The following is a 22,853-nucleotide window of genomic DNA, read 5'->3' as shown; positions in this document are numbered from 1 at the left end:
GAACTTCGACAAACTAATTAACAATATAGCTCACTGATTACAGGCTAAAAGAACTCAAAGTGTTGAAATTAAGCCAGAAATTGCGAACCGGGTCTTCTCAAGAGTTTATCAAATGTTTTAGACACAAAGAAATTTTACAAAAGTAAACCCACAAATTGATGTGACTTGATATGGTATATCAGTTTGTAAAACTATTTTTATTGTAAAGTAGATCTAACGTATTATATGAAGTTATGTTAGTTTTTTTATTTACTTTTATGGAATCTCTTTGTAGTTATAGCAGTTGTCTTATTAAAAAGGAAAATATTTGGTTGTGTTTGGGTAGTGAGGTATTTTTAAGTATTATGTGAATAGTAGTAAAAAAGTAATGATAGTGATAAAGGAGAATCAAATTCTCCATGATACGTGCTGCCTTCCTTTTCCATTAGCATAATATCCATTTGTATAGCTGTAGGGATATGCTCATTATTTGTATTTGTTTCTTTCCTATTATATAGGAGTTTACAACTGTAATTATCGTGTATATATAATAAAGAGTTATCTCCTCATAGTGTAAGGAGGATTTCAGCCATTTATCGTGTTTATCAAACATATTTATGGTATCAGTTTCAAGTTTTCTTTTTTTTTTTTCAATTCTGACCATGGCCGATTCGTCGTCTTCACCTCCTACTCTTCCTTTCAACACAGTGGTGCATATGCTCACCATTAAACTGACTTCCTCCAATTATCTATTGTGGAGAAATCAGTTTGTAGTTTGTTCCTCTGTTATCTAGTCAATAACGTTTTGGTTATTTGGACGGTAGCATCACGGCTCCTTCTCCCATGATTACTACTTCTGATGGCACCCCAAAGTCCAATCTTGCATATACCTCTTGGATGCATACCGATCAAACACTGCTCAGTTTACTCTATTCTTCTCTTACATAAGAATCTATGAGTGAGGTACTGGGTTTCCATCACTCCCATGAGGCTTGGCATGCGCTTACAGTCTCATTTTCGCACCGATCGAAGACTCGAGAACTGCAGGATGAACTCCAGCTGATGCACCGTGGCTCTTAGTCTCTTGCTGAGTTTTCTCGCACCTTTAAAGGTCTTTGCGATCAACTGGCTGCTATTGGTCGTCCCATTGATGACACGGATAAAGTCCACGGGTACCTACGTGCATAGGGACCCGACTACAAGATCTTTTCTACCACCATGATGTCACAGCTTCCTCTACCATCCTTTGCAATGATTGTTCCGAAGCTTTGAGCCATGAAATCTTTGAACGATCAATTTTCCATTCATCTTCCAACTCTGCTTATTTTGTGCAATAGACTTCCAAAGTGCCTGGTCATAAGAAAGTGAAGCATCAGTCTTCAGCCTCTCCTACACCGTTTGCCACTTCGAAGTCATCATCCAACTCCTTCGTTCAATGTCAGTTGTGTGACAAAGAGTGCCACTTGGCCAAATGTTGCTAGAATTTCCTGAAACTCAAGAAGAAGCAATCGACTAACCTTCCTGAGGCATTTTCTGCATGCTCGATTCAGGATTTTAATGACTCTAAATGGTTCCCTGACTCTGGTGCAACGTCCCACATGACTAGGGACATCGAGGGTGTGGATCAACCGGCTGTCTATTCTAGGAATGAACGTGTCATGGTTGGCAATGGTCAATCTTTAACAATCTCTCACACTGGTTCCATTTCATCTCTTGTTCCGTCTAGTCTTCTTTTATCTAATGTCTTAGTTGTTCCTGGAATTAAAAAAAAAATCTTATTTCTATTAGTCAACTTACTAAAGACAATAATTGTTGTGTTACCTTCTCTTCCTCTGGTTTTACCATACATGATCGGGTCACAAAAGTGGTATTGGGAGTCAGAAGATGTGAAAATGGTCTCTACGTGTTGGATCATCGTCATCATGCCTTCGTGTCCACTACTTCTTCACCGCGAGCATTTGTTCGTTTATGGCATACTCGCCTTGGTCATCCACATTATCGTACTGTTGCTTCTCTTTCTAAATTAGGATCTATTTCTTGTAGTAATAAATTGGTGAACAATGATTTTGAAATTTGTGTTGGTTGTAGACTCGGCAAAAGCCACCGTTTACCTTTTTCTCTAAATGATGAACGTTATGCCATGCCTTTTGATCGTTTACACTGTGACCTATGGGGTCCGTCACCAATTTCCTCTTTTACTGGATATAGATACTATGCTGTTTTCATTGATAATTGTACCAGATTTAGTTGGATATTCCCTTTAAAACACAAATCTGATTTCTTTGATACTTTTATTCATTTACAACGTTTTATTGAGACGCAATTTTTTTGCAAAAATAAAATCATTTCAGTGTGATGGTGGAACTGAGTTTACTAATAATAAGTTTCACTATCATCTGCATTCTTGTGGCATTGATCTTCGTCTGGCATGTCCTTACACTCCTAGTCAGAACGAAATTACCGAACGTAAGCATCGTCATGTCACAGAAACGGGTCTTACTCTTATGTTTCATGCTCATGTGCCACTCTTCTTATGCCTTCTCTACTGCCGTCTTTCTCATTAACCGACTCCCATCACTGTCTCTTGCTGGCAAAACACCTTATGAGCTTCTGTTTGGTAAGCAACTCGATTACTCTATACTTCGTACTTTTGGGTGTCTTTGGCTTCCCTTATTTGAGAGATTACTCACCTAATAAATTGTCTCCAAAATATGCTCCTTGTGTCTTTTTAGGTTACAGTACCCTTCATAAAGGATTTTGGTACTTAGACCGTAAGACACATTGTGTCTATGTTTCTTGACATGTGCAGTTTCATGAACATATATTTCCCTATAATGGTGATTCTATGCAAAATCTGCCATCTAACATTGACTACATTCATTTTTCTGAGTGTCAGGAATGCAAAATCTGCCATCTAACATTGACTATATTCATTTTTCTGAGTATCAGGAATGTGTTTCTAGTTCTTCTAACATTAGTTCTTCAGATTCTTTGCCTTCACCATCTTTTTTGAATTCACCATGTCTGCCTTGCAGTGATATTCCACACCTGTCATCGACTTCTTCTCCTGGTCTGCAGGTTTCTCTTGATGAGGAACCTCTCTTGGATTCTGTCATTCTAGATTCTACCATTCCTTCCCCTGTTTCGTCCTCTCCTCGTGTGACCACTTCCAGCCATCCGATGATTACCAGAGGGAAAGCTGGTATATTCAAACCACGGTTGTATCATGCTATGCATATCTCATCTTCTTCTCAGTTGTTTCAGGCTCTTTTTGCTCTCAAAGAGCCACAGGGCTTCAAGTCTGCTGCAAAACACCTTGAATGGCTCTCGGTTATGGATGATGAAATTCACACACTGAAGAAAAATGATATATGGGTTCTTGTACCTTGTCCTCAACATCATAATGTGGTTGGTTGTCGCTGGATTTTCAACAAAAAGCTTCACTCTGATGGGTCTATTCAGCGTCATAAGGCATGCCTTGTGGCTTAAGGATTTTCTCAGGTTCATGGTCTTGACTTTGGTGACACATTTAGTCCTGTGGTGCGTCCTGCTACAATCAGAATCATTTTATCCTTGGTTGTTACTTCTGGATGGCGTTTACATCAGCTAGATGTTAAAAATGCCTTTCTTCATGGCTTTCTCAATGAAGAGGTGTACATGGAACAACTGCCTGGCTACACTAATCCACAGTTTCCTCAGCATGTTTGTCGCCTAAAACGTGCTCTTTATGGCTTGAAACAAGCTCCTCGAACTTGGTTTCATCGATTTAGCTCCTTTTTGCTCAAACTTGGCTTTCACTCTAGTCAGGCTAATTCTTCGTTGTTTGTCTATCACTCCTCACTTGGCACTGTTTACTTACTTTTTTATGTTGATAACATGGTCATAACTGGAAGTACTCCTTCTTTGGTTCACACCTTTATTACTCGGCTTTCCAATGAATTCTCCATGAAGGATTTGGGTGATCTTCATTATTTTCTCGGAGTTGAAGTCTGAGCTAATGAGAAGGGTCTATTTCTCAATCAAATGAAGTATGCTCTTGATCTCTTGCATCATGCTTCAATGATTGATGCCAAGCCTATTTCTACACCTTTTGTTGTTGGTCAACATCTATTAGTCAAAGGGACGTTATTCTCCGACCGTACTCTATTTCGTTCTCTTGTCGGTGCTCTTCAATACCTGACTATCACTAGGCCTGATTTGTCCTTCAGTGTCAATTCCATTTGCCAGTTCATGCATGCTCCCACTGAGGATCATTTTCATGCTCTCAAACGTATTTTGCGCTATGTTAAAGGCATTGCTCATCATGGTCTTCAACTTCATAAACAGTTCACTCGTGATCTTCTTGGCTATTCTGATGTGGACTGGGTTGGATGTCCTGATACACGTCGTTCTACTATTAGCTATGTTATTTTTTTTGTGCTAATTTAATCTCTTGGTCTTCTAAGAAACAAAGCACTGTTTCTTGTTCAAGTGCAGAAGCATAATATCGCTCCTTAGCTATTACTACTGTTGATATTGCATGGATTATTCAATTGCTTCGGGACCTTCGTGTTACACTCTCAGCGCCACCTAAAATTCTTTGCGACAATCAAAGTGCAATTTTTTTGGCAGTCAATCCGATTACTTGTCCTCGGTCCAAACATATTGCGATCGACTACCATTTTGTTCGTGAACTTGTTGATAATGGCACTTTGAAAATTGATTTTGTTCATTCAAATCTGCAGGTCGTTGATTCACTGACCAAAGGAGTTACCAAGCTGCAATTTTTTCTCTTTCGAAGCAAGCTCAGCGTTATCCCTTCTGCCACGCTCACCTTGCAGGCGGTGATAAAGGAGAATCAAATTCTCCATGATACGTGCTGCCTTACTTTTCTGTTAGCATAATATCCGCTTGTATAGTTGTAGGGATATGCTCATTATTTGTATTTGATTCTTTCCTATTATATAGGAGTTTACAACTGTAATTATCGTGTATATATAATGAAGAGTTATCTCCTCATAGCGTAAGGAGGATTTTAGACATTTACCATGTTTATCAAACATCTTTAGATAGAATATTGAATACTAATGAATAGTATTAAAAAATAAATAAAAAGTAATAATAAAATAATAAATAGTAAATCTGTACCCAAACTAGGGATGAGGACTCAACAAAGAACAAACACAACCAGCCAATGATCTTCCCTAGCAGGGGTAGCTGCCCTAGCCCTTAGCCCTATAGGAGATGTAGTCACCCCACCGGGCTTCCCCTCAAGTAGAAGATTACCAAACCCAACCCAACTTCTCTATATTTACAGTTGGAATTTGTTGAATGAAAAATGGCCACGAGGACTGGGCTTCGCTTCTATTGTAATATAGTACTAGTAGGGCTGTTTGCGATCGGAGATTTATTCATTGCTAGCTCAGGCTATGGCCTATGGGTATGTGGATTCTTTGGGTTTGGAACTGAATGATTTATCATTTCCCAGCAAACGGTTCACCTTTATCATTACTAGCTAGACTCCTACATGACTTAACTAACTTTTTTGAAATCTGATGATGCGTCTGCTGATACACATGATATTCCCCTCCTTCAGTTATTAGCTATGTCCCTTTTTCTTTCTTCAGATTCTGACTATTCTGGAATGTACTCTTAATTCTCAGAAGTTTAATGAATGAATTAATTCCATTTTAACAAAAAATATATAAATAAATAATGAAAAGATGAGAGTTTTGGAAAACAGTCATAATTCATCATCTAATTCTGCTGTTAGGAATTAGCAATGGAAACTCTCACCAGTTTGGTCCAACTCAATAAACGTACGGATTCAAAAAGGAGTAGCCGTCACGTAAATTCATCAATAATTTACACCTTTTAATTCCCAATCCAATAACATTACTTCACAATCTCATCCCTTTGGCCATAAATAAATAAATTAATAAATAAATAAATCTCACAAAAATCATATAAATATAAATATTAATATTTAATTCCAACATGACCCTACATACCATCCATATTACAGCATCAACCCCTCATAATTTTGTTTCCTTTTTCTTTTCTTTGATTTAGGTGATCAGATGATTATTATTGGGAGAAATTAGCACGACTATCATAATTCAAAGGAGAGAGGCTTGGAAAGATCATGATCGTGTTGTGGTGGTGGACAGTGGACTCCAAGGAAAAAAATCCCGAAGAATTCGTAAAAGTCAAACATCCTTCCTCTGCATTTTTTTTCTTTTTTTTAATGGTTTCCTAAAAGGAGTCACAATTCTAATGCATTCCATTACTCTTTCATACTATAGTCTCGATATATATATGTATATATATGTATATGTATATGTCATTACTACTGATTGGGTGAAATATTAGATTAGTCTCACACCTACTAATAACTGTTTTGAAATTTAATACCCCAATTTATTTATATTCTCTATCAAATCCTCCTCTTGTTTTTCCCAAAATCCTCCTCTTATTATATTACCCTTCAACTTTCCCATTTGACCATTATACTCATCTCTCTCTCTTTCTCTCTCTCTCTCTCTCATGGAAGATGATGATCAAGCATGCAACACAAGGCTCAACCTTGGACTTGGGTTGGGTGATCAAAATTGTCCGAGGAAGGAGAGGGATATTGATCGGAAAAAGGAAAAGCCTCTGGTTTGCTTGGACTTAACGTTTGCGCTACGGCCAAAAGAGGAAGCAGTTAACGTGGATGATCATGAGATCAGCGCAGACCCATCAACGCTCAAAGTGAATATCGACGGTTACGAGGATCATCAGTACCTGAATAAGGAGAATAAGTCCAGTAAAAACCACCACAAGAAGGAAGGTGGTGGTGGTGGGAGAAAGAAACTCCGGCTCACAAAAGAGCAATCCATCTTGCTTGAAGACAGCTTCAAACTTCATAGCACCCTTAATCCGGTAACTTATTTTCCCATACAATATTTATTTATCTTTTTTTTTTTGTTTAAATCCTTTGCATGAAGATCAATAGCACGTTTCATGATAATCAAGGTCATTGCAAAGCCAATATATATTTACATATGCTGCGTTGCAATGGGGTCTGACAAAACTCTAGAGGCTTGGTTCAACATCGATCATTTGCATGAGTTTGTAGTGATGATCAAGATGTCAAGTTTTGGGTTCCCATGTCATATGTCATTTATTGTGTTTGTTTAATTTCCATTTAATTCTGTTTTATGCGTTGAAGAGACTAATTGATGGAGATCGACAAAAAAAACATGCAGGCACAGAAACAGACACTGGCCGAGCAATTGAAACTGAAGCCGAGACAAGTGGAGGTTTGGTTCCAAAATAAAAGAGCAAGGTAATGTTTAATTGTTCATTAATGAATTTTCAAATATTTTTGTTTTGTTTTTACAACAATTTAAGCGAAGAAATCATTGTGCGCCTGCAGAACCAAGTTGAAGCAAACAGAAGTAGACTGTGAATTCTTGAAGAAATGCTGTGAAAGTCTTGGCGACGAGAATAGAAGATTGAAGAAAGAATTGCAGGAGCTCCGATCGCTAAAAGTTGGACAATCACCTTTGTATATTCAACTCCAAAAGGCTGCGACTCTTAGAATGTGCCCGTCGTGCGAGAAAAATATCCTCAAAGCTAATGATCAAGCTGGGAAGAACGCGGACGTCTTAGATGTGGTCCGGAAGAACAAGAAATTGCAGAGCGGGTTTGGTGCTGCTGCTGCTGCTGCAAACTAAAGATCAGATTCAAGCTAATTGATTCATACCCATATATAGGTGCAAGTTTAACAACAACAACAACAACAATACTCATGATCAATGCATCCAACCATTTGTCAGATTGAACCCCAAAATAAATGTTGAATTGTTATGGGGTTGTCCCAAGTCCTCTCCACAGCTGCCTAGAAACTAGAGGTAGATTATAATAAATTGTTTAATTTTTAACACATGGTCAGACACAATATTCTTCACTCAAATTGATTTGACATGAAACTTGATGAACTTTTATTTCCAAATTTATCTCTCTAGCGTGTTTGGTATGCTTTTTCACATTTCAAATCATTCAAATGATAGATGTTATTTAAAAACTTCTTGCCAACCATCACTTGGACCATGGTTTCCGGGAAAAATAAAATAAAATAAAATAAAAAGTTTGACCACTATGACTAAACTATACCTGGTGTCATTCTCATTGTCGCGGCCAGAAAGTTTTTGATTTTGTTTTTTTTTTTTTTTCTTTTTTATGTCAAAATTTTTGCATGACGAGTTAATTTGTCATTGTTTTTTTAAAAAAATAAAAACAAAAAAATTCTATTTTGATCTTGTACTCTTACGATGTGATAGGACGGTTGACGTGATATGCCGCGTAATTTTAGAGTTGTAAAATAATTATAAGAGAGTTATAAGATAATTATTTTTAACTTACAAAAGTTTTTATAATATGAAACCGAAAAATATTGATCATCAACTAAATTATATATCGACATTAATTTCACAAGACAGATTTTTTAAGAGATTGCTTGAGATCTTTTAAAACAATTATTAAACTACAACAGCTGTGACTTTTTGTGTCACTTTTATTTTCAGCGAACGGATTCTCTTCACAAATAAAAACTTTTTGACACAAAAACTAAAGTCTTGCCGCATAAATTCATCACAAATGATGATGACGAGTTGACTATTGTACATTACCCCGCCATTAATTTCAACAAACCTTTAATTTAGGTACAATTAAGATTAACTAAACATATACCGCAAATATTTACAAAAAAATTTACAAGAATATTATAAAAAAAAAAAAAGTATTATATATTGCATGTATTCACAATTTCACGTATAAGATTTATTTTTTCAAAATTTTTAAAAAATTTAAATTTCATAATTCTCAACATATATATTAATAACTTATAATCAATTTTTTATATTTTTTTCTTAAATATAATTAGCATTTTCTAAAAATAAATACAAAACCAATTAATGTAAAAACGGTAAGAATTCACGCAATCACGTACGGTTGAGTGCCTTTTATGCACATTTTTCAAACACACACACGTGTGTGTGTGTATATATATATATATATAAATGCGCGCTTGAGTTATTCAATACTATTAATTGTCTTCTCCATTTAGAGCTCGTTGGATTAGGGGTGGGCACTACTGTCCCGTCCAGCATCTAGCGCCCTTATCTCGTCCGGTTTATATATATACAAATATAAATATTTATATTTGGCAAATTATATCTATATAAATATATATTACAATTTATTAGATTTGTTTATAAAATATATACTAATAAATTTAAAAATTAATATACTACAACTTACATAAAATATATACTAAAAAATTTAAAAACTACATTATTCTTAAATTATAGTCACATTTATAAAATTTAAATTTATATTTTGAGTTTAAAAATATATTTTTAATCACTTTTAGACTTAGGAATAATTTTTAAACCTAGTTAAATATAGTCTATTTTTTAAGTAGACATAAGGTGGGGTCAATTGGGATTTCGCCTCGCGGGGGTGGGGGTGGGGGCGGGGTGAAAACCCCGGAGGGGGCTACTTCGCACCTTATGGTACTGGTAGTATTCATAATTTAGATAGTGAGATGAGATGAGATAGTTTTAAATGAGTTGAATAAAATATTGTTAGAATATTATTTTTTAATATTATTATTATTTTTAGATTTAAAAAAATTGAGTTGTTTATTATATTTTATATAAAAATTTAAAAAAAATATAATGATAAAATAAAATAAGATGAGATAAAAAAGACTTTGTATATTTTCTCAATGAAAATTCTTGATTTCTGTAAGGAAAAAAAAAAAAAATGTCAAAACATTAGAATGTCGGTCCTTTATTATCTGCTGCTGAAGAGGCGCTGCAGTTCTAAATTGGTAAAGAGAGGAACCTATGATTGACAATGTGTGTACAGATATAAAGTTGAGTTCGTACTTCGTACTGCTTTAAATTAACAAAAAAATCTACTCAACTTCCTACTATTCACACAACCTCCATACTCTACATTATTTTTATTTTTTATTTTTTATTTATTAAATATTTATTATATGAATAATGAATAAAAATTTTGAAATAATTTAAAAAGAATAAACTCAAAAAAAAATTTAAAAAAAATATTAAAAATTTAAAAAATTTAAAAAAATATGAAGTGTAGAGTGTGGTGGAGGTTGTGTAGCAAAGCTCTTAAATTAAATACACTTAAATAAATTAACAGAATATTGGGAATAAATAAATTATAAGAGGGCTACGTACGTGATTAAAGCAGCTACTAAATTTAACTACATTAGCATATAAATATATATAGATATATCCATCAGAGTCTCTGTGCATACCTAATTATTGCTAATGTTCGCACGTGGAAATAATTAATATTGGTGGCAGTTACTATATAATATATACATAAAATTTTATGTGCAATTAATTTTATGTATTTTTTATACATTTTATTAATGTGATTGGTTGTATTATTTTTTTTAATATAATTTTTTTTTAATATAAAATAAATGATTTGTCCAATTACATCATTAGATTGCATAAATAATACGTAAAAATGATTATATGTAGCATATATAATTTTGTTATTCATCATTATTACACATCACACATTATATTTATTTTTATTTATTTATTTTTTTTGTTTTATTCTTTTTAAATTAATTAAATTTTTCTACTCATCATCCATACATTATATTCTTAATAAGAAAAAAAAAAAAATTATGAGTAATGTGTAATACGAAAATGAAGAGTAGAGTTTTTTTTTATATTATCAAGAAATTAATCATCACCAGCATCATTATAGATCTACTGTGTACGTCCTTATGATTGTCCTCATGATATCACTTTTCATCATCCCTAGCCGCTGTGCCCATGTGATTTTCCTCGCCTTTCGGTTCCAACCTAGTAATGTTTTTTTTTTCCCTTTCCCGTTTACTAGACTGATGATCTTTTGCATCAGCGAAATGCCTGCAATAGTTTGATTATGAACAATATATATATATATAAGAAAAATTTAGAATATTTGCCTACAATTTGACTTATATAACCAAATATAATAAGTAAAATATATGGACTGAAAGTTCTTTGTAATTAACAAAAAACAAAAGAATTGTACTTGACCCTGTTTCCAATTAAATGATTATCTGAAGAGTAATTTTACATATAATCGTAAAGTACGTAAATATCACGTAATCATTTTGAAAAAAAGTAGGAACTATTATTAAAAAATTAATTTTTTCATGTGAATCTTATATTTTATTCATTTTTTTTAAAGCGATTACACGACGACAGTTACATAATTCACAGTTACATATATTTTTTCTCCACCTGAAACTCACGGAAATTGGCCAAATGACAGCCCCTCAAACTCAAATGATCAACCTATTTGAGTGGTTTTTTTTTCAATTATTTTTAATTATATTTTTAAATCAAATTTTATCATTTCAATAATCACATTTTTTTTTTATTTGTGTGTCCAGATATATATATATATATATTATATGGCCCGATTTGGAGAATGGCGATGGATGCTGGTGTGTGCAAGAACTATGAAGGGGTGAAAGTTGAGTATGAAGCATTAAATTCAACTTTGTCCTAATGTACACACATAAATAAGTACTGCTCAATGAATGATAGCCTAGCCACTAGCCCCCCTCCCCAAGTCTTTACGCGTCGTTAATGTTGTAGCTAAATATGTACTATAACGGCGATAATTATGATTTCTTTAAAATTTGCTATTTTCCACGTTCTCTTCATCTACTTACTGTCTACGCAGTCTAATTATTCGAAGGAAAAAAAAAAATAATAGAGAGAGAATATATAATATTAATGATGGACACGTTTACTTGCCTCCCTCCATTTATTGTACTCGATATTAGTCATAATTCCTTTTTTGTTTTAGCATATTGGATGTTTGACTTTATTGTATTCCAAAAGTATCTCCCCTGTAGTTTTAGCATATATATTTTCTTTCATTTCTTTTTGTTTTGGACATGATTCATACGTATTGAGAGGACTCCTCAATAGTTAAGAGTTAGATCAAGAAATCTACAAACATACAAATAAAGAAAGAACTTCGAGAATGGTCAGGAGACCTTTTGATGCTTAACTCAGTTTTTCTTTTTAAGAAATGTTTACTTTTCCTTGAAATTTCATGAGTTTGATCATACATTGATTAGACTTTTATACTAAGTAGTTTGGAGTCCTGTTGTTTTCATCCAAATGAATTGTCCCATCGTGAATCAATTAGGGGGCATGATATCCTAAAGAAATTTATTAATGCGGCATTGAGCTCTGACTCACGTCTCGATGCCCCCTTAATTGGGTCCAACGAGTCCCTCTCTCTCTTTGCGAGGAGAGCCATTATTGTTCTTTCGGCATGCATTCCCATGACTACTGCTTCACGACCATAATTTCGGTTGCCTCTTAGTCTGTTGCAGCAACGCCCACCTTTCATTTCTCAGTGTAGGAGTCACAGTTACCTCTCCTGCACGCTTCCTAACAGATGTTATCTAGGAACTTGAGGAGTTTGCACCTCCTCGGCTTGTCCTGGCAGCAACCACCTTCATTTTCCCAGGTGAATGGTGGTTATATCTTCTCCCGCACACCTCTTGATAACCACATGTTGGTGATGATTCAAGGCGACTGACAAGTCGGCATATGTCACCCCTGGCAACCTCTGTTGGCATCTCATTAGTTTTGGGCCTAGCCGAACATGCCTCTCACTTGGTGAGACAAGCCCACCAAAGGCCGTCATCTTCACTTTGCTAGACCGATGGGCCTCCCTTTAGATCATGAAATATTGCACTCTTTGACTGGACCTTTTTACCCTCTTCACATTTTGCTATTGATTTTAATATCTTACATGTTATAATGTTTTAGAGTTTTTGTAAGAATTTTAAGATAAAAGTGAAATAGAAATAAACACATATAAATATTTAATATTATAAGTAAGAATCTCTCAACCAATATATATATATATATATATATAATTAAGTAGCCAATAAATATTATAAGATGAATTTTACGTTTATTTTCTTTCACCCTTTCGAGCATTAGTATTGGTTTAGCCAAATACATTTTCATCTTCAAATTTAGTTAATATCATCCACATTTGGCCCACATTGAATTAGTCAAATTGATTTCATCTAAAATATGAGTTACAGTAATTCTATCTTTATTTCAAATATGAAATATACTGTAACAAGTCTAAATGTGTTTTTTTAATTATATTTTATGAGATTTTTATGGATTGTACATATGAAATTTTTATTTATATAAGAGATAATGCAAACATATGTACATATGAGATTATTATATTATAGATTGTTAGATTGTGAAAATGAAAATAAATATGATTGGTGAAGGTTATTGAAGATTATGAAAATAAAATAAAAAACTAATTAAAAAATAAAAACTAATTAAAGAAATATAAATAATAATAATAATAAAATTTTATTATTATAGAGAATGTGATGGCTAATCCAATATATATTTTAAGTGTTAAGTGATTAGTTAAAAGTTAAAAAATTACATATTCTTCAAATTTTAAAGATTAGAATGACCAATCCAATGTCAATACTTAAGCTCGAACATAAATTCTAATAAATACCGATAATTTTCACGCAACCATAATTAACATTTTGTGTTTATTACGTACAAATGAGAAATTGGAATCGTGGTCAACCCATTGTATAAAAAATAGTGTCATAAGAAATAAAATAAAAAACAGAGACAATTTCAATTTCACTACCATATAATCATATGATCTGAATATCCATCCATGGGTGGACAATGAAGTCAATGTTTTCCTATTTAAAAAGTAGATTTGTCAAAGCTTTCTTCCGGTGCATGGCTCAAATTTTTCCAAATAAAGTAGGATTTTTTTTTTATTTTTTATTTTTTCCATGTTGTTGCCTTACAATAAAGATTGGTATAAAGCATGAAAACCAAGTCTATCAATTGGCAATAGCTACAATCATATTTTCCATTATCTTATAAATTCATGATAAGGCACTTTGACTGAACCGTTGAAGACGGATTCTTCCGGGATGATTACACGTGGACCCCAGGCTTAATTGTCTAAACGAAATATTTCATGACTTCGGCTTGAAGCAAACGCATATTATTTTATTAAATAAATATAGATAGAAGTTATTATTGAGAATATTTATTTTACATACATGATATGACATCATCTATACCACACATCTCCTCAAATGAGTGTTGAGAACAATCAACTATAGTGACTTCTCTCTAGCATTATTCTATTTTATTAGTAATACTATACACCATCTTAAAAGCATTAACATTAATATAGGCATATACATATGTAAAATCACCTTTTACATAATTACTTTGCCATTCAAACAAAATTTTAACGTTAGTTTATGCATATTTGAGACAAAATAATAATAAAATATTATTATTTTATTATTATTAATTTTTTGTTAAAATTAATTTTTTATATATATTTTACAATTAGCATCTACTACATACATTTGATATTAATAATACAAATGTAATAATAAAAAATATAATTTTTTATATATTATATTAAAAATATAATAAAATGAAATATATATATATATATAATATATTATAATAATAAAATGAATGTATAGGTGAAGGTTTGTTGTATTGTTGAAGGAGGGAGATAAGGAAAGGATTGTGAGAGAGAGTGGGAGGAGAAAGAAATAATGATTAAAATATATTTTGTGAAGTGAATAGTAATTATCCAAATTTAAGATAAATACTGTTCATAACTAGCTAAATATTTGGATATGCATAAGTTAATATAGAAGATTTTAGAGTCATATTATACCAATATAACTTTGCATATACATATACATAGATCAGTAGATGCTCTTAAAGTCTTAAGATGCAAGTCTCAAGCATTCACTCTAAAAAACAAAAACAAAAAAAAAATTTGGATCTATAGTTAAAAAAATAATTTTGTCATATAAATTCTAATTTTACCTACTTTTTTAAAGGAAATGCGTAGACTTGGCATTCTAAAATTGTAAATATTATTTTTCTTATTTTAATGATCAACTAGTTATGGAGAGAGAGGAAACTAGAAACCCATAATGACAAGGTAATAAACAGTATCTATCATTAATATTCATTAATAATAAGGCCTCGTCTTTCCTGTCACGCGCAAGCGACTCTATGTGAAAAACATATTTAAAAAGAAATGAAAGAATTGTTTTTTTTTTTTCTTTCCGGAGTAATACATGACTAGGAAGGAATAATCCCAGTTCTTTCTTAATTTGCAAGCAAGCTTTCTGACTGTAACTCCACGTAGAACAAGTAGTTTATCTTACCCAAGATTCTCTGAACTCCACGTAAGAGTTCTTAATGCATTATATCTCATAAATAAGCAAAATATTCATGAAGTGGTGAACTATGATTTCGAAAACTCGACGTGGAGTTATATGCAAGAAAATCTAGAGGAAGCATCATATGAACCATGACTTAATTAAAGGAAAGAGTCATTGGATTTTTTTCTTCGTACCTATCTGTTGAGAAACCAGGGTAGCATAAATAAGCTCGTTCCATGCATCAGGGACCCCAGGAAGACACCAATGGCTGCAATCCTGCCTCCTTGTGGAAACTTTTTTCCCAGCAGTCACATTCTTGCCATAGATTGAAGGGTGGCCATCCTTGCGGAAGTTGGTCAACCTTGTCACGTTCAACAGTTTCACAGGAACCTGCATCTCCTTGAGCACCTCATCTACTATCTTCATTTTTTGTGGATAGTTATTGAGGATGGTCCCACTCAAGACAGGTCCAGTCTCCCCATTACATGAGCCGCCTGAGTCCCAATCTCCACCTCTGTTTCAAATAATTCTGAAATAATTATAGTTCTTTTTTTCTAATGTATTCCAATTTGTGTAATCACCACAAATATTCTGATGGAATAATCACATTTTCTTTTCCACCTCTATTTTGGCTCTATTAATCCTGGATAGATCAACTGACAACAGCCGCAGTTATAAATTACCCCATTAATAAACCTCAACGATTAAGCTAGCAATTCCTAAAGTCAACTTTTTCGCACTCCCCACTTGTAGATAACAGATATTATGAGCAACACATTCTCCATTTATTTCTTGGTTATTAACTTTTTCTGTGTGTTCCAAAGAAAGTAAACTGATTAAGGCTGTGTTTGGATAACTCCACTACAATTCAATATTTTATCATTACTTTTCACTACTGTTCAATATTTTATCATTATTTTTTCACCACTTTTTCACTACTATTCAGTATTCACATATCATCTGAGATCACCTCACTACCCAAACGTAACCTAAAGCTTCACGGTTAATTGGCAGATTCTAGCACCCAAAAAGATTTCAAAAAAGAAAAAAGAAAAAAAGAAGATGAAGATGAACTGGAAAAATGTACCTGAAATGGGCAGAAGAGTAGCCCCGATAGAAGACCAACTGCTTCTTAGGATTCACATTTTTATCAACCCAATTTGCCCAGGTCCTCAAAGCCCTTTTATACGCCACAACTGAATCAAACTGTGGGTAGAGATAATCACCTTCTTTATAGTAATTTTTTCTGCACCAACCAACAAAATATCTTTTATGCTTCTGGGAAGGCTAGATTTGTTGCCATGATAAAATAAGTCCCATCATCCAAAATAAGTCTTTTATGCTTCCGAGAAGGCTAGATTTGTTTTCATGAAATACAAGACTAAAAATCAAGTCTTGATCATCCAATTGAACTTCTCACCAATGTGATTTTAATGTCTCTAAAGCTTAAGAACTTCCACAATAAGATAAACAAGGATGTCTACATCTATTGTCCCTAAACAAATTATATTTTGGAGAAGAAAGACTGTTCTAAACGACTAATAAAGATCCAAATGATTAACGGAATCAAGATCATGGCAAAGGTAAAACCATTTTAATCTAAAGATCAAATCCAACAAAACACAGAAAGATAAATTACAACATAGACATATAAGTCCTACGAAAATATATGACAAAGATGCATCCTATATCCAAAATACAATTTGGCAAAACACTGAAAGAGCCAAACCAGTTCGATGTTGAATGAACTAGAATAGCATTACATATCTGAACAGTTGTGAAAAATAAAAATCGTGAACTGTCACCAATGATTACAAACATACCCCCGAGCAGTCTTTCCATGAGTCCACCAATGGCCAGTATTAAAGACAAGAATGTCAGCCCGCTTCCAACGCTTAGCTGTCTTGTCAATTTGGTCTATGGATAGAGTTGGATTTGAGTTCCCATGAGCATTAACACGGACACCTTCCTTCACAAGGAAATGTGACCTCACAAACTCCACTGTACAGCTGTAGTCCTGCCAAGCATTTTGAAAAACCAGTCAACTACCATCTGGTGACAGTTAATCCCCATACTCCCTACACCAAAAATGACTCTCAATAAATAATGTTTCCTTAGTAAGTAATGCTTATATGTAGATTAAAATGTGTTTAGCCAAGAAAAAATATTTTAAGCTAATAAAAAAACCAGTTATAAATAATATGTTACATGTTGTATTTCCAGGAAACAAGCAATTAAGATGCTGTAGAAGTTCTTTTAAAAGAAGAGTGAAGCTATTAAGAGTTGCACTCTCATCAGGTGCTGATGAAGATTTGGGTAAGGGTACAGAGAAAAATTAAGAGTTGATGGCTCCAGATAAATGCCTATAATAGTTTATACACCTTGGAACCTACGCAGCTGCGCGGTGAGCACAAGCAAACTATTCACTCTCCTTTTACTAAAGAATACTGTGTGCTCGCCAGATGGTGATTTTTGGAGGGGTTCTTTTGGGGACAAATAAAACCCACCATGGGTCCACCCAGTAAGGGTCCATCAATATCTACCGTCAAAACTATCAAATATAAATTACGTGTGTGGAGGGATAAAATACCACAGTCCATAGTTGGGCCCAATCCACCAAGCCACCACTAGGGATAAGGAGGGACATGAGAGCATGCAGATGTCAGGAGTCAGGGGGTGTCAGGGGTCAGAAGGCATGGGGGAAGTCAAGAAGGTGTCAGGGGTCAGGAGGCAGGGGGTTAGGAGACATGGGTGTGTCAAGAGGCATGGGGGGAGGGGGGAAGGGGGAAGGAGGGGGAGGGGGGGTATGGAGTCAGGGGGTCAGACACGCAACCACCAACAGTTGCAGGAAGAGGCTCATATAAAAGGGGATGCCCAAACAACTTCAACCCTCTCGTCTTCTTCTCCTTTAGCAACTTCTCAAGGAAGATAGCATCTCCAATGGGAAGAGCTCCAATTTTCTTTGTACAGTGAGAAATGAGAGGCAATGAGAGACTGTAAACAAGTATATTATAGTGAATTTTTCCTCTCCAAACGACCGTGGATGTAGGTGACATGCTGAACCACGTAAATATGTATATCCCTTACTCTTACTTTCTCTACACTTGTTTTCCATTCATTGCCATAGATGTACGCATCGCCACCATACAACCACACCGAAACACTGCTGGGGCCCCCAACAACACCGATCAGGGCCCAATCTACTCAGTGGGCCGGGAATGACTCTTTCTCTCATTCCGGCCTGTTGTGCGATTTTTACAGCATCAACAACATGCTTTGAGAAAATATGATACGCTAGCAATGTCTTTTTCTTGTATTATTGTTTGAACCATTACATTTAGCTTTATAATTAGTGGAATGAATAGAGTGAATCTCAGCCAGTAAAATGTCTTTCTAAATTACAGGTTCGCAAATTGAATTCACCTTATACCATGCAGGCAAAACATAGTTTGACAATAAATAAATCAATATACCATAAAAGAAAGCATGCTTGTCTCTCTCCCTCCCTCTCATAACTTTATTCTCACATTTCTATCTCTATAACTCCAAAACTCACTCTCCCCAAGAGAACAAAAATGAGGTTCCTCTTATTACTTCTCAATGGCATTAGAAATTAATTCACCTCATAAAACTGTTTCCTTCTTTCAATAGGTGAATACAACTCCAGACCTATAAGAGACTGAACTCATAAAAGGTAATTTTGTCTACGAACCAACCGTGGGGACCAAATATGGGTTTTTCTAAGATTCAACGTTCTATTCACTTTCTTACAGGTTAAGATTCCTCCGATTGATTCTGTCATGAAAAATGGAATGTCTCCATTGCAATATTTATTGGGATGCAGCAATGATGTTTTGTTGGTTGGAACTACTGAAATCTCGTACAAATTATTATTAATACAAGGAATAATTTATAGCACTTTGATCTTTGGGAACTTGTTCCTCTTTTTCTTTTATTGCACGTGTTTATATGGTAACATTTCTGTCATAATGACCCTCAGTTGTGTGGTAATTTTTTTGTGCAAATCTCTTTATGGTTCCTGATGCAAGGGTTAATAAAGAAAGTTACATTTACTTTTTTTGATGTCGGGGAACCTCTCCAAGGTAGGGCCCTTCGGAAACAACCCTGCAGAGTAAACCTCGGTCCCGTGCACCACACCCTCGGATGTTTCCCTACACCGAATTGGTTAAATCGCTAGCTTTTCACAGGGGGTGTGGCCCCAAAGGATTGTTTGCACTCATGAGGTGTTGAACCTTAGACCTTGAAGGGAGTAATACCCCAAGACCAAGGCCTTCACCACTTGGGCCAATCCCTTGGGGTTTTACATTTACTTGTGAAAGCAATCTCGTAGCACTACTTTATGAATAAACACACGTACTCACACATGCTCTTAGAAAGACATGCATGTGCTTTATTATCTTTTCAATAACAAAAGATAAGAAATATGAACGATAAAGTTCCCAACGGTATTTCTTACCATTCCAACTTGCAACCAATCAATGCATAAGAGGAAAACCAGATTGCAAAGAAAAATGTATTTTTAACTCATAAAGAAGCAATAAGACTGCAATAGTTTTTAGTTACCTCAAATTTGAAGACAAAGTAGCCTCTTCCTTTTGTTATTTTGTGGCCATGGATTTCATACATTTTGCTCTTATTATGCAGCCCTTCCCGGAGGAGGCAAAGGATTGACTCAAACTGGTTCCGGTTCATGGAATCTCCAACCAGCATTAGCCTTTTACCTCTTATTCGCGCCAAGAAGTCTGTTGCATTAAACCTACAAGTGAAAAGTGAATGCAGAAAAGATACATACACCAATGGATTTGATAAATTATCAAGAACAGAAGAGCAATGGAAACATTGTAGCAACTATATGCTGCAAGTCATTACGAAGAAATTAAAAAAAAAAAAAAAAGAAAAAAAAAAAGCTATATACTGGCAAATCATTTTCAGGTACTGGAATCAAATTTCTTCCGCGATTAGAATGAGAACATTGCCCTCACATTTAGAAGAGAATTTTTTTTTTTTTTGATTGGTAAACAAAATTTTTATTGATCAAAAGAGTAGGCAATAGCCCAAGTATACGGGACATATCCAAGAGCAATGCCTAGGCGTGCTAGTTTAGTGATACAAGAAAATCATGGAAGGTCATGCCATGAAAATCGATAACAATCAACCAATAGAATAAAGTATTGAGAAACAAAGTTCTAAGCTCATCCATTGGAGACTGAATTCCAAGAAAAGCATGTAGGAGTCAATTTTCTTACACATCCATTAGTAGAGTACAAATTCTTGTGAATATTCATATATCTTTATGACTCTCCCAATAAAAACTACGCACACGTACTCAAATAACACAAAAAGGATCAACATGTTTTGCCCTCTACTCATAGGAATTTAAATAAAAATGAAATTGAAAATTCAAATATACTGGTGCACAATTTAGAAAGGTTGATGAAAAGAGGAAGGTCATTTAGCAAAGTTTGTCATATACCAAGCTGAGAAGTTCAACGAATTGGTGCAACATGAAGCCCAAATTCTTATTCCGCAAGACAATGAATCTTTTGAAAAAATTCGCTCATGAATAGGCAGACATAGACCCAATAAGAACAATGTTACATGCTGTAGCAATGTGAATGCATGATATTCTTAATCTTAAACAATGCTTATATCAAGTAAGTAAAACGAGGGACAATTGACTAGCAAATCACCTCTTCCATCCGTTTTGGATCTTAAATTAACAACGGCATACGACTACCATATGGTCTGATTTAGTTCAGCACCTTCCTAAAGGTCAATGCATACCAAATCATTGGGAAGACTAGTGTGAAGACTAAAACCACTTTTATGCCAAGCATGATTCAAATTTACAGGGTATTTTTCATGGGAATGTTTAATTTTATAATCATTTCCCACCGATGGAGCCATATAGGTGGTAAACATAAGACGTTTCAGAAATTTTGTTTTATTTCCAATTTCACTCCATCATCATCGGCGAGAGTCCACTAGAACATAATGCAAGCAAACGAGAACACGAACCAAAATATGTGCCCTGATAACAAAATGGGAAAACCCAGAACGCATACCTCGGAAGATCACAGCCGTCGGGCTTCCACCGCCACTTGAGATAATCGGAGTCACCCCTACCATTGCTTTGGCAATCAAAAGCCTCATCAACATAAGGGCAAGAACCCTGTTTGTAAATTGGGTACCCTTCATCTTTCACCCAAGTGCCCATGTAGAAATTACACTCTTTAACTCCCTCCATCGATAAATCACCGCCATTATCATCCGTTACACCAAAGGACTCATTGTCTTGCACTGGGTCGGTCTCATCTTGAACAGAGAGCTCGTCGCTGATGCTCCGGAAGCTGTTGTTTTGAGAATTGGGAGGGACGAGCGGGTGAGTGGGTGAGTGTGCTGGTTCTGGAGGAGCAATTGAGAGAGTGGAATCTGATGAAAAGGAAGAGCTGGAATTGGTTAGTGAAGAAGAAAACGGAGGGGGTTGGGAAAAGAGATCTCTGTAGAGGAAGAGAGTGGGCTCGACAGCTCGTTTGCTGAAGAGGAAAACAGTGAAGAGAAATAACGAGAGGAACAAGAGAATGGTTATGGTGTAACGATTCTTACTCCCGAGGGGGAGAGGAAGTTGCCATCTTGTGAGCTGGGATAGCATAGTCTGTTCCGTTTCTCGTTCTCCTTCACCAGCGAGAGAGGGAGGAGTGAGAGTAGGAAATCTGCTTTAACCTTTAGGGAGGAAATATTTTCTGTGCATTGTATTTACTATTTCCAAAAAGAAACCATTTCTGTACATTTAGGTACGGAATTAGAAAATTATAATGTGAAATGATGCATCGACAGCAAATGAACCCATCGTTCGTCTCGCCCAAGATTTGGTGAATGTGTGTCCGCTGCCTTTTTTTTAAGTTTTTGTCTTCTACTTTTTTGGACAGAATATGGGCCCTAATTGTCACCCATAAGAACTTGGACTGCACTTTAGTAGAATGGAAACCTTGGACTAAGTTCTCAGCCCAATTACCTTTCCAATTTTATGCTTCATCGTCAGAAGGAAAGTTGTAAGCTCATTAACTTTTGAAAAGAGAGAAAACAAGATTTTATGTTGCATTGCTCGAAGATAAATACTCTAACTATAAAGTGATTTACAAAAAAATGATCTCATAAATTAACGTGATTTGATGTAGTTTGTCAGATTATAAAATTATTTTTATTGTAAAATAGATCTGATAGATCATATGAAGTCACATCAGTTTGTGAGATTACTTTTATGTAATCCATTTATAGCTGTAGCACTCATTTTGCTATAATCAGTTAGGAAAATGAGCATGAATGCAGGAGCTCAACAGACTAGGAATTGGTTGGAGTTATAATGGAATAAATTGTAAGCGCTGAAAAGTGAAAATTTGAGAAGAAGTTTTGAGTAAGAGTGTAGATCCAAAATCAAATACTGATCATGTGGTAACACCAGCATGTTACCAGGTTCTCTTTGTTTCCGGCCCATAATATTACAACTACGTACTAGAGCCCCTGCTACATCCATTATTCACTCATTCTATCA

The 22,853-nt window shown here is 34.7% G+C and overlaps 3 protein-coding genes across 4 annotated transcripts; 2 read left to right on the top strand and 1 right to left on the bottom strand.

Moving 5' to 3' along the window:
- The first annotated feature begins 4,002 nt into the window (after nucleotides 1-4,002).
- LOC109008171 (uncharacterized mitochondrial protein AtMg00810-like) lies at nucleotides 4,003-4,862 on the top strand. The gene is made up of 2 exons (XM_018988177.2): nucleotides 4,003-4,344; nucleotides 4,704-4,862. The coding sequence occupies exons 1-2, from the start codon at nucleotides 4,003-4,005 to the stop codon at nucleotides 4,860-4,862; spliced, it is 501 nt and encodes a 166-aa protein (XP_018843722.2).
- Nucleotides 4,863-6,440: 1,578 nt separating this feature from the next.
- Nucleotides 6,441-7,934, top strand: LOC109008175 (homeobox-leucine zipper protein HAT22-like). Its single transcript, XM_018988180.2, has 3 exons — nucleotides 6,441-6,882; nucleotides 7,209-7,288; nucleotides 7,379-7,934. Exons 1-3 carry the CDS (start codon nucleotides 6,505-6,507, stop codon nucleotides 7,677-7,679), a joined length of 759 nt encoding a protein of 252 aa, XP_018843725.1. The 5' UTR covers nucleotides 6,441-6,504; the 3' UTR covers nucleotides 7,680-7,934.
- Nucleotides 7,935-15,198: 7,264 nt separating this feature from the next.
- LOC109008178 (protein trichome birefringence-like 5) lies at nucleotides 15,199-22,066 on the bottom strand. Of its 2 annotated transcripts, XM_018988185.2 has the most exons (6): nucleotides 21,908-22,066; nucleotides 21,367-21,733; nucleotides 19,865-20,057; nucleotides 17,104-17,297; nucleotides 16,368-16,526; nucleotides 15,199-15,794 (listed from the first exon to the last, which is right to left on the bottom strand). In XM_018988185.2, exons 1-6 carry the CDS (start codon nucleotides 21,951-21,953, stop codon nucleotides 15,452-15,454), a joined length of 1,302 nt encoding a protein of 433 aa, XP_018843730.1. In that variant the 5' UTR covers nucleotides 21,954-22,066; the 3' UTR covers nucleotides 15,199-15,451. The 2 variants fall into 2 exon arrangements, with proteins under 2 accessions (XP_018843730.1, XP_018843729.1); XM_018988184.2 differs by having other exon boundaries at nucleotides 21,367-22,066.
- Nucleotides 22,067-22,853: the final 787 nt, after the last annotated feature.

This window comes from Juglans regia, chromosome 8 (assembly GCF_001411555.2).
Source record: "Juglans regia cultivar Chandler chromosome 8, Walnut 2.0, whole genome shotgun sequence".
NCBI lineage: Eukaryota > Viridiplantae > Streptophyta > Magnoliopsida > Fagales > Juglandaceae > Juglans > Juglans regia.
The sequence above is the reverse complement of the archived record's forward strand: the minus strand, read 5'-3'. Positions and strand labels throughout refer to the sequence as shown.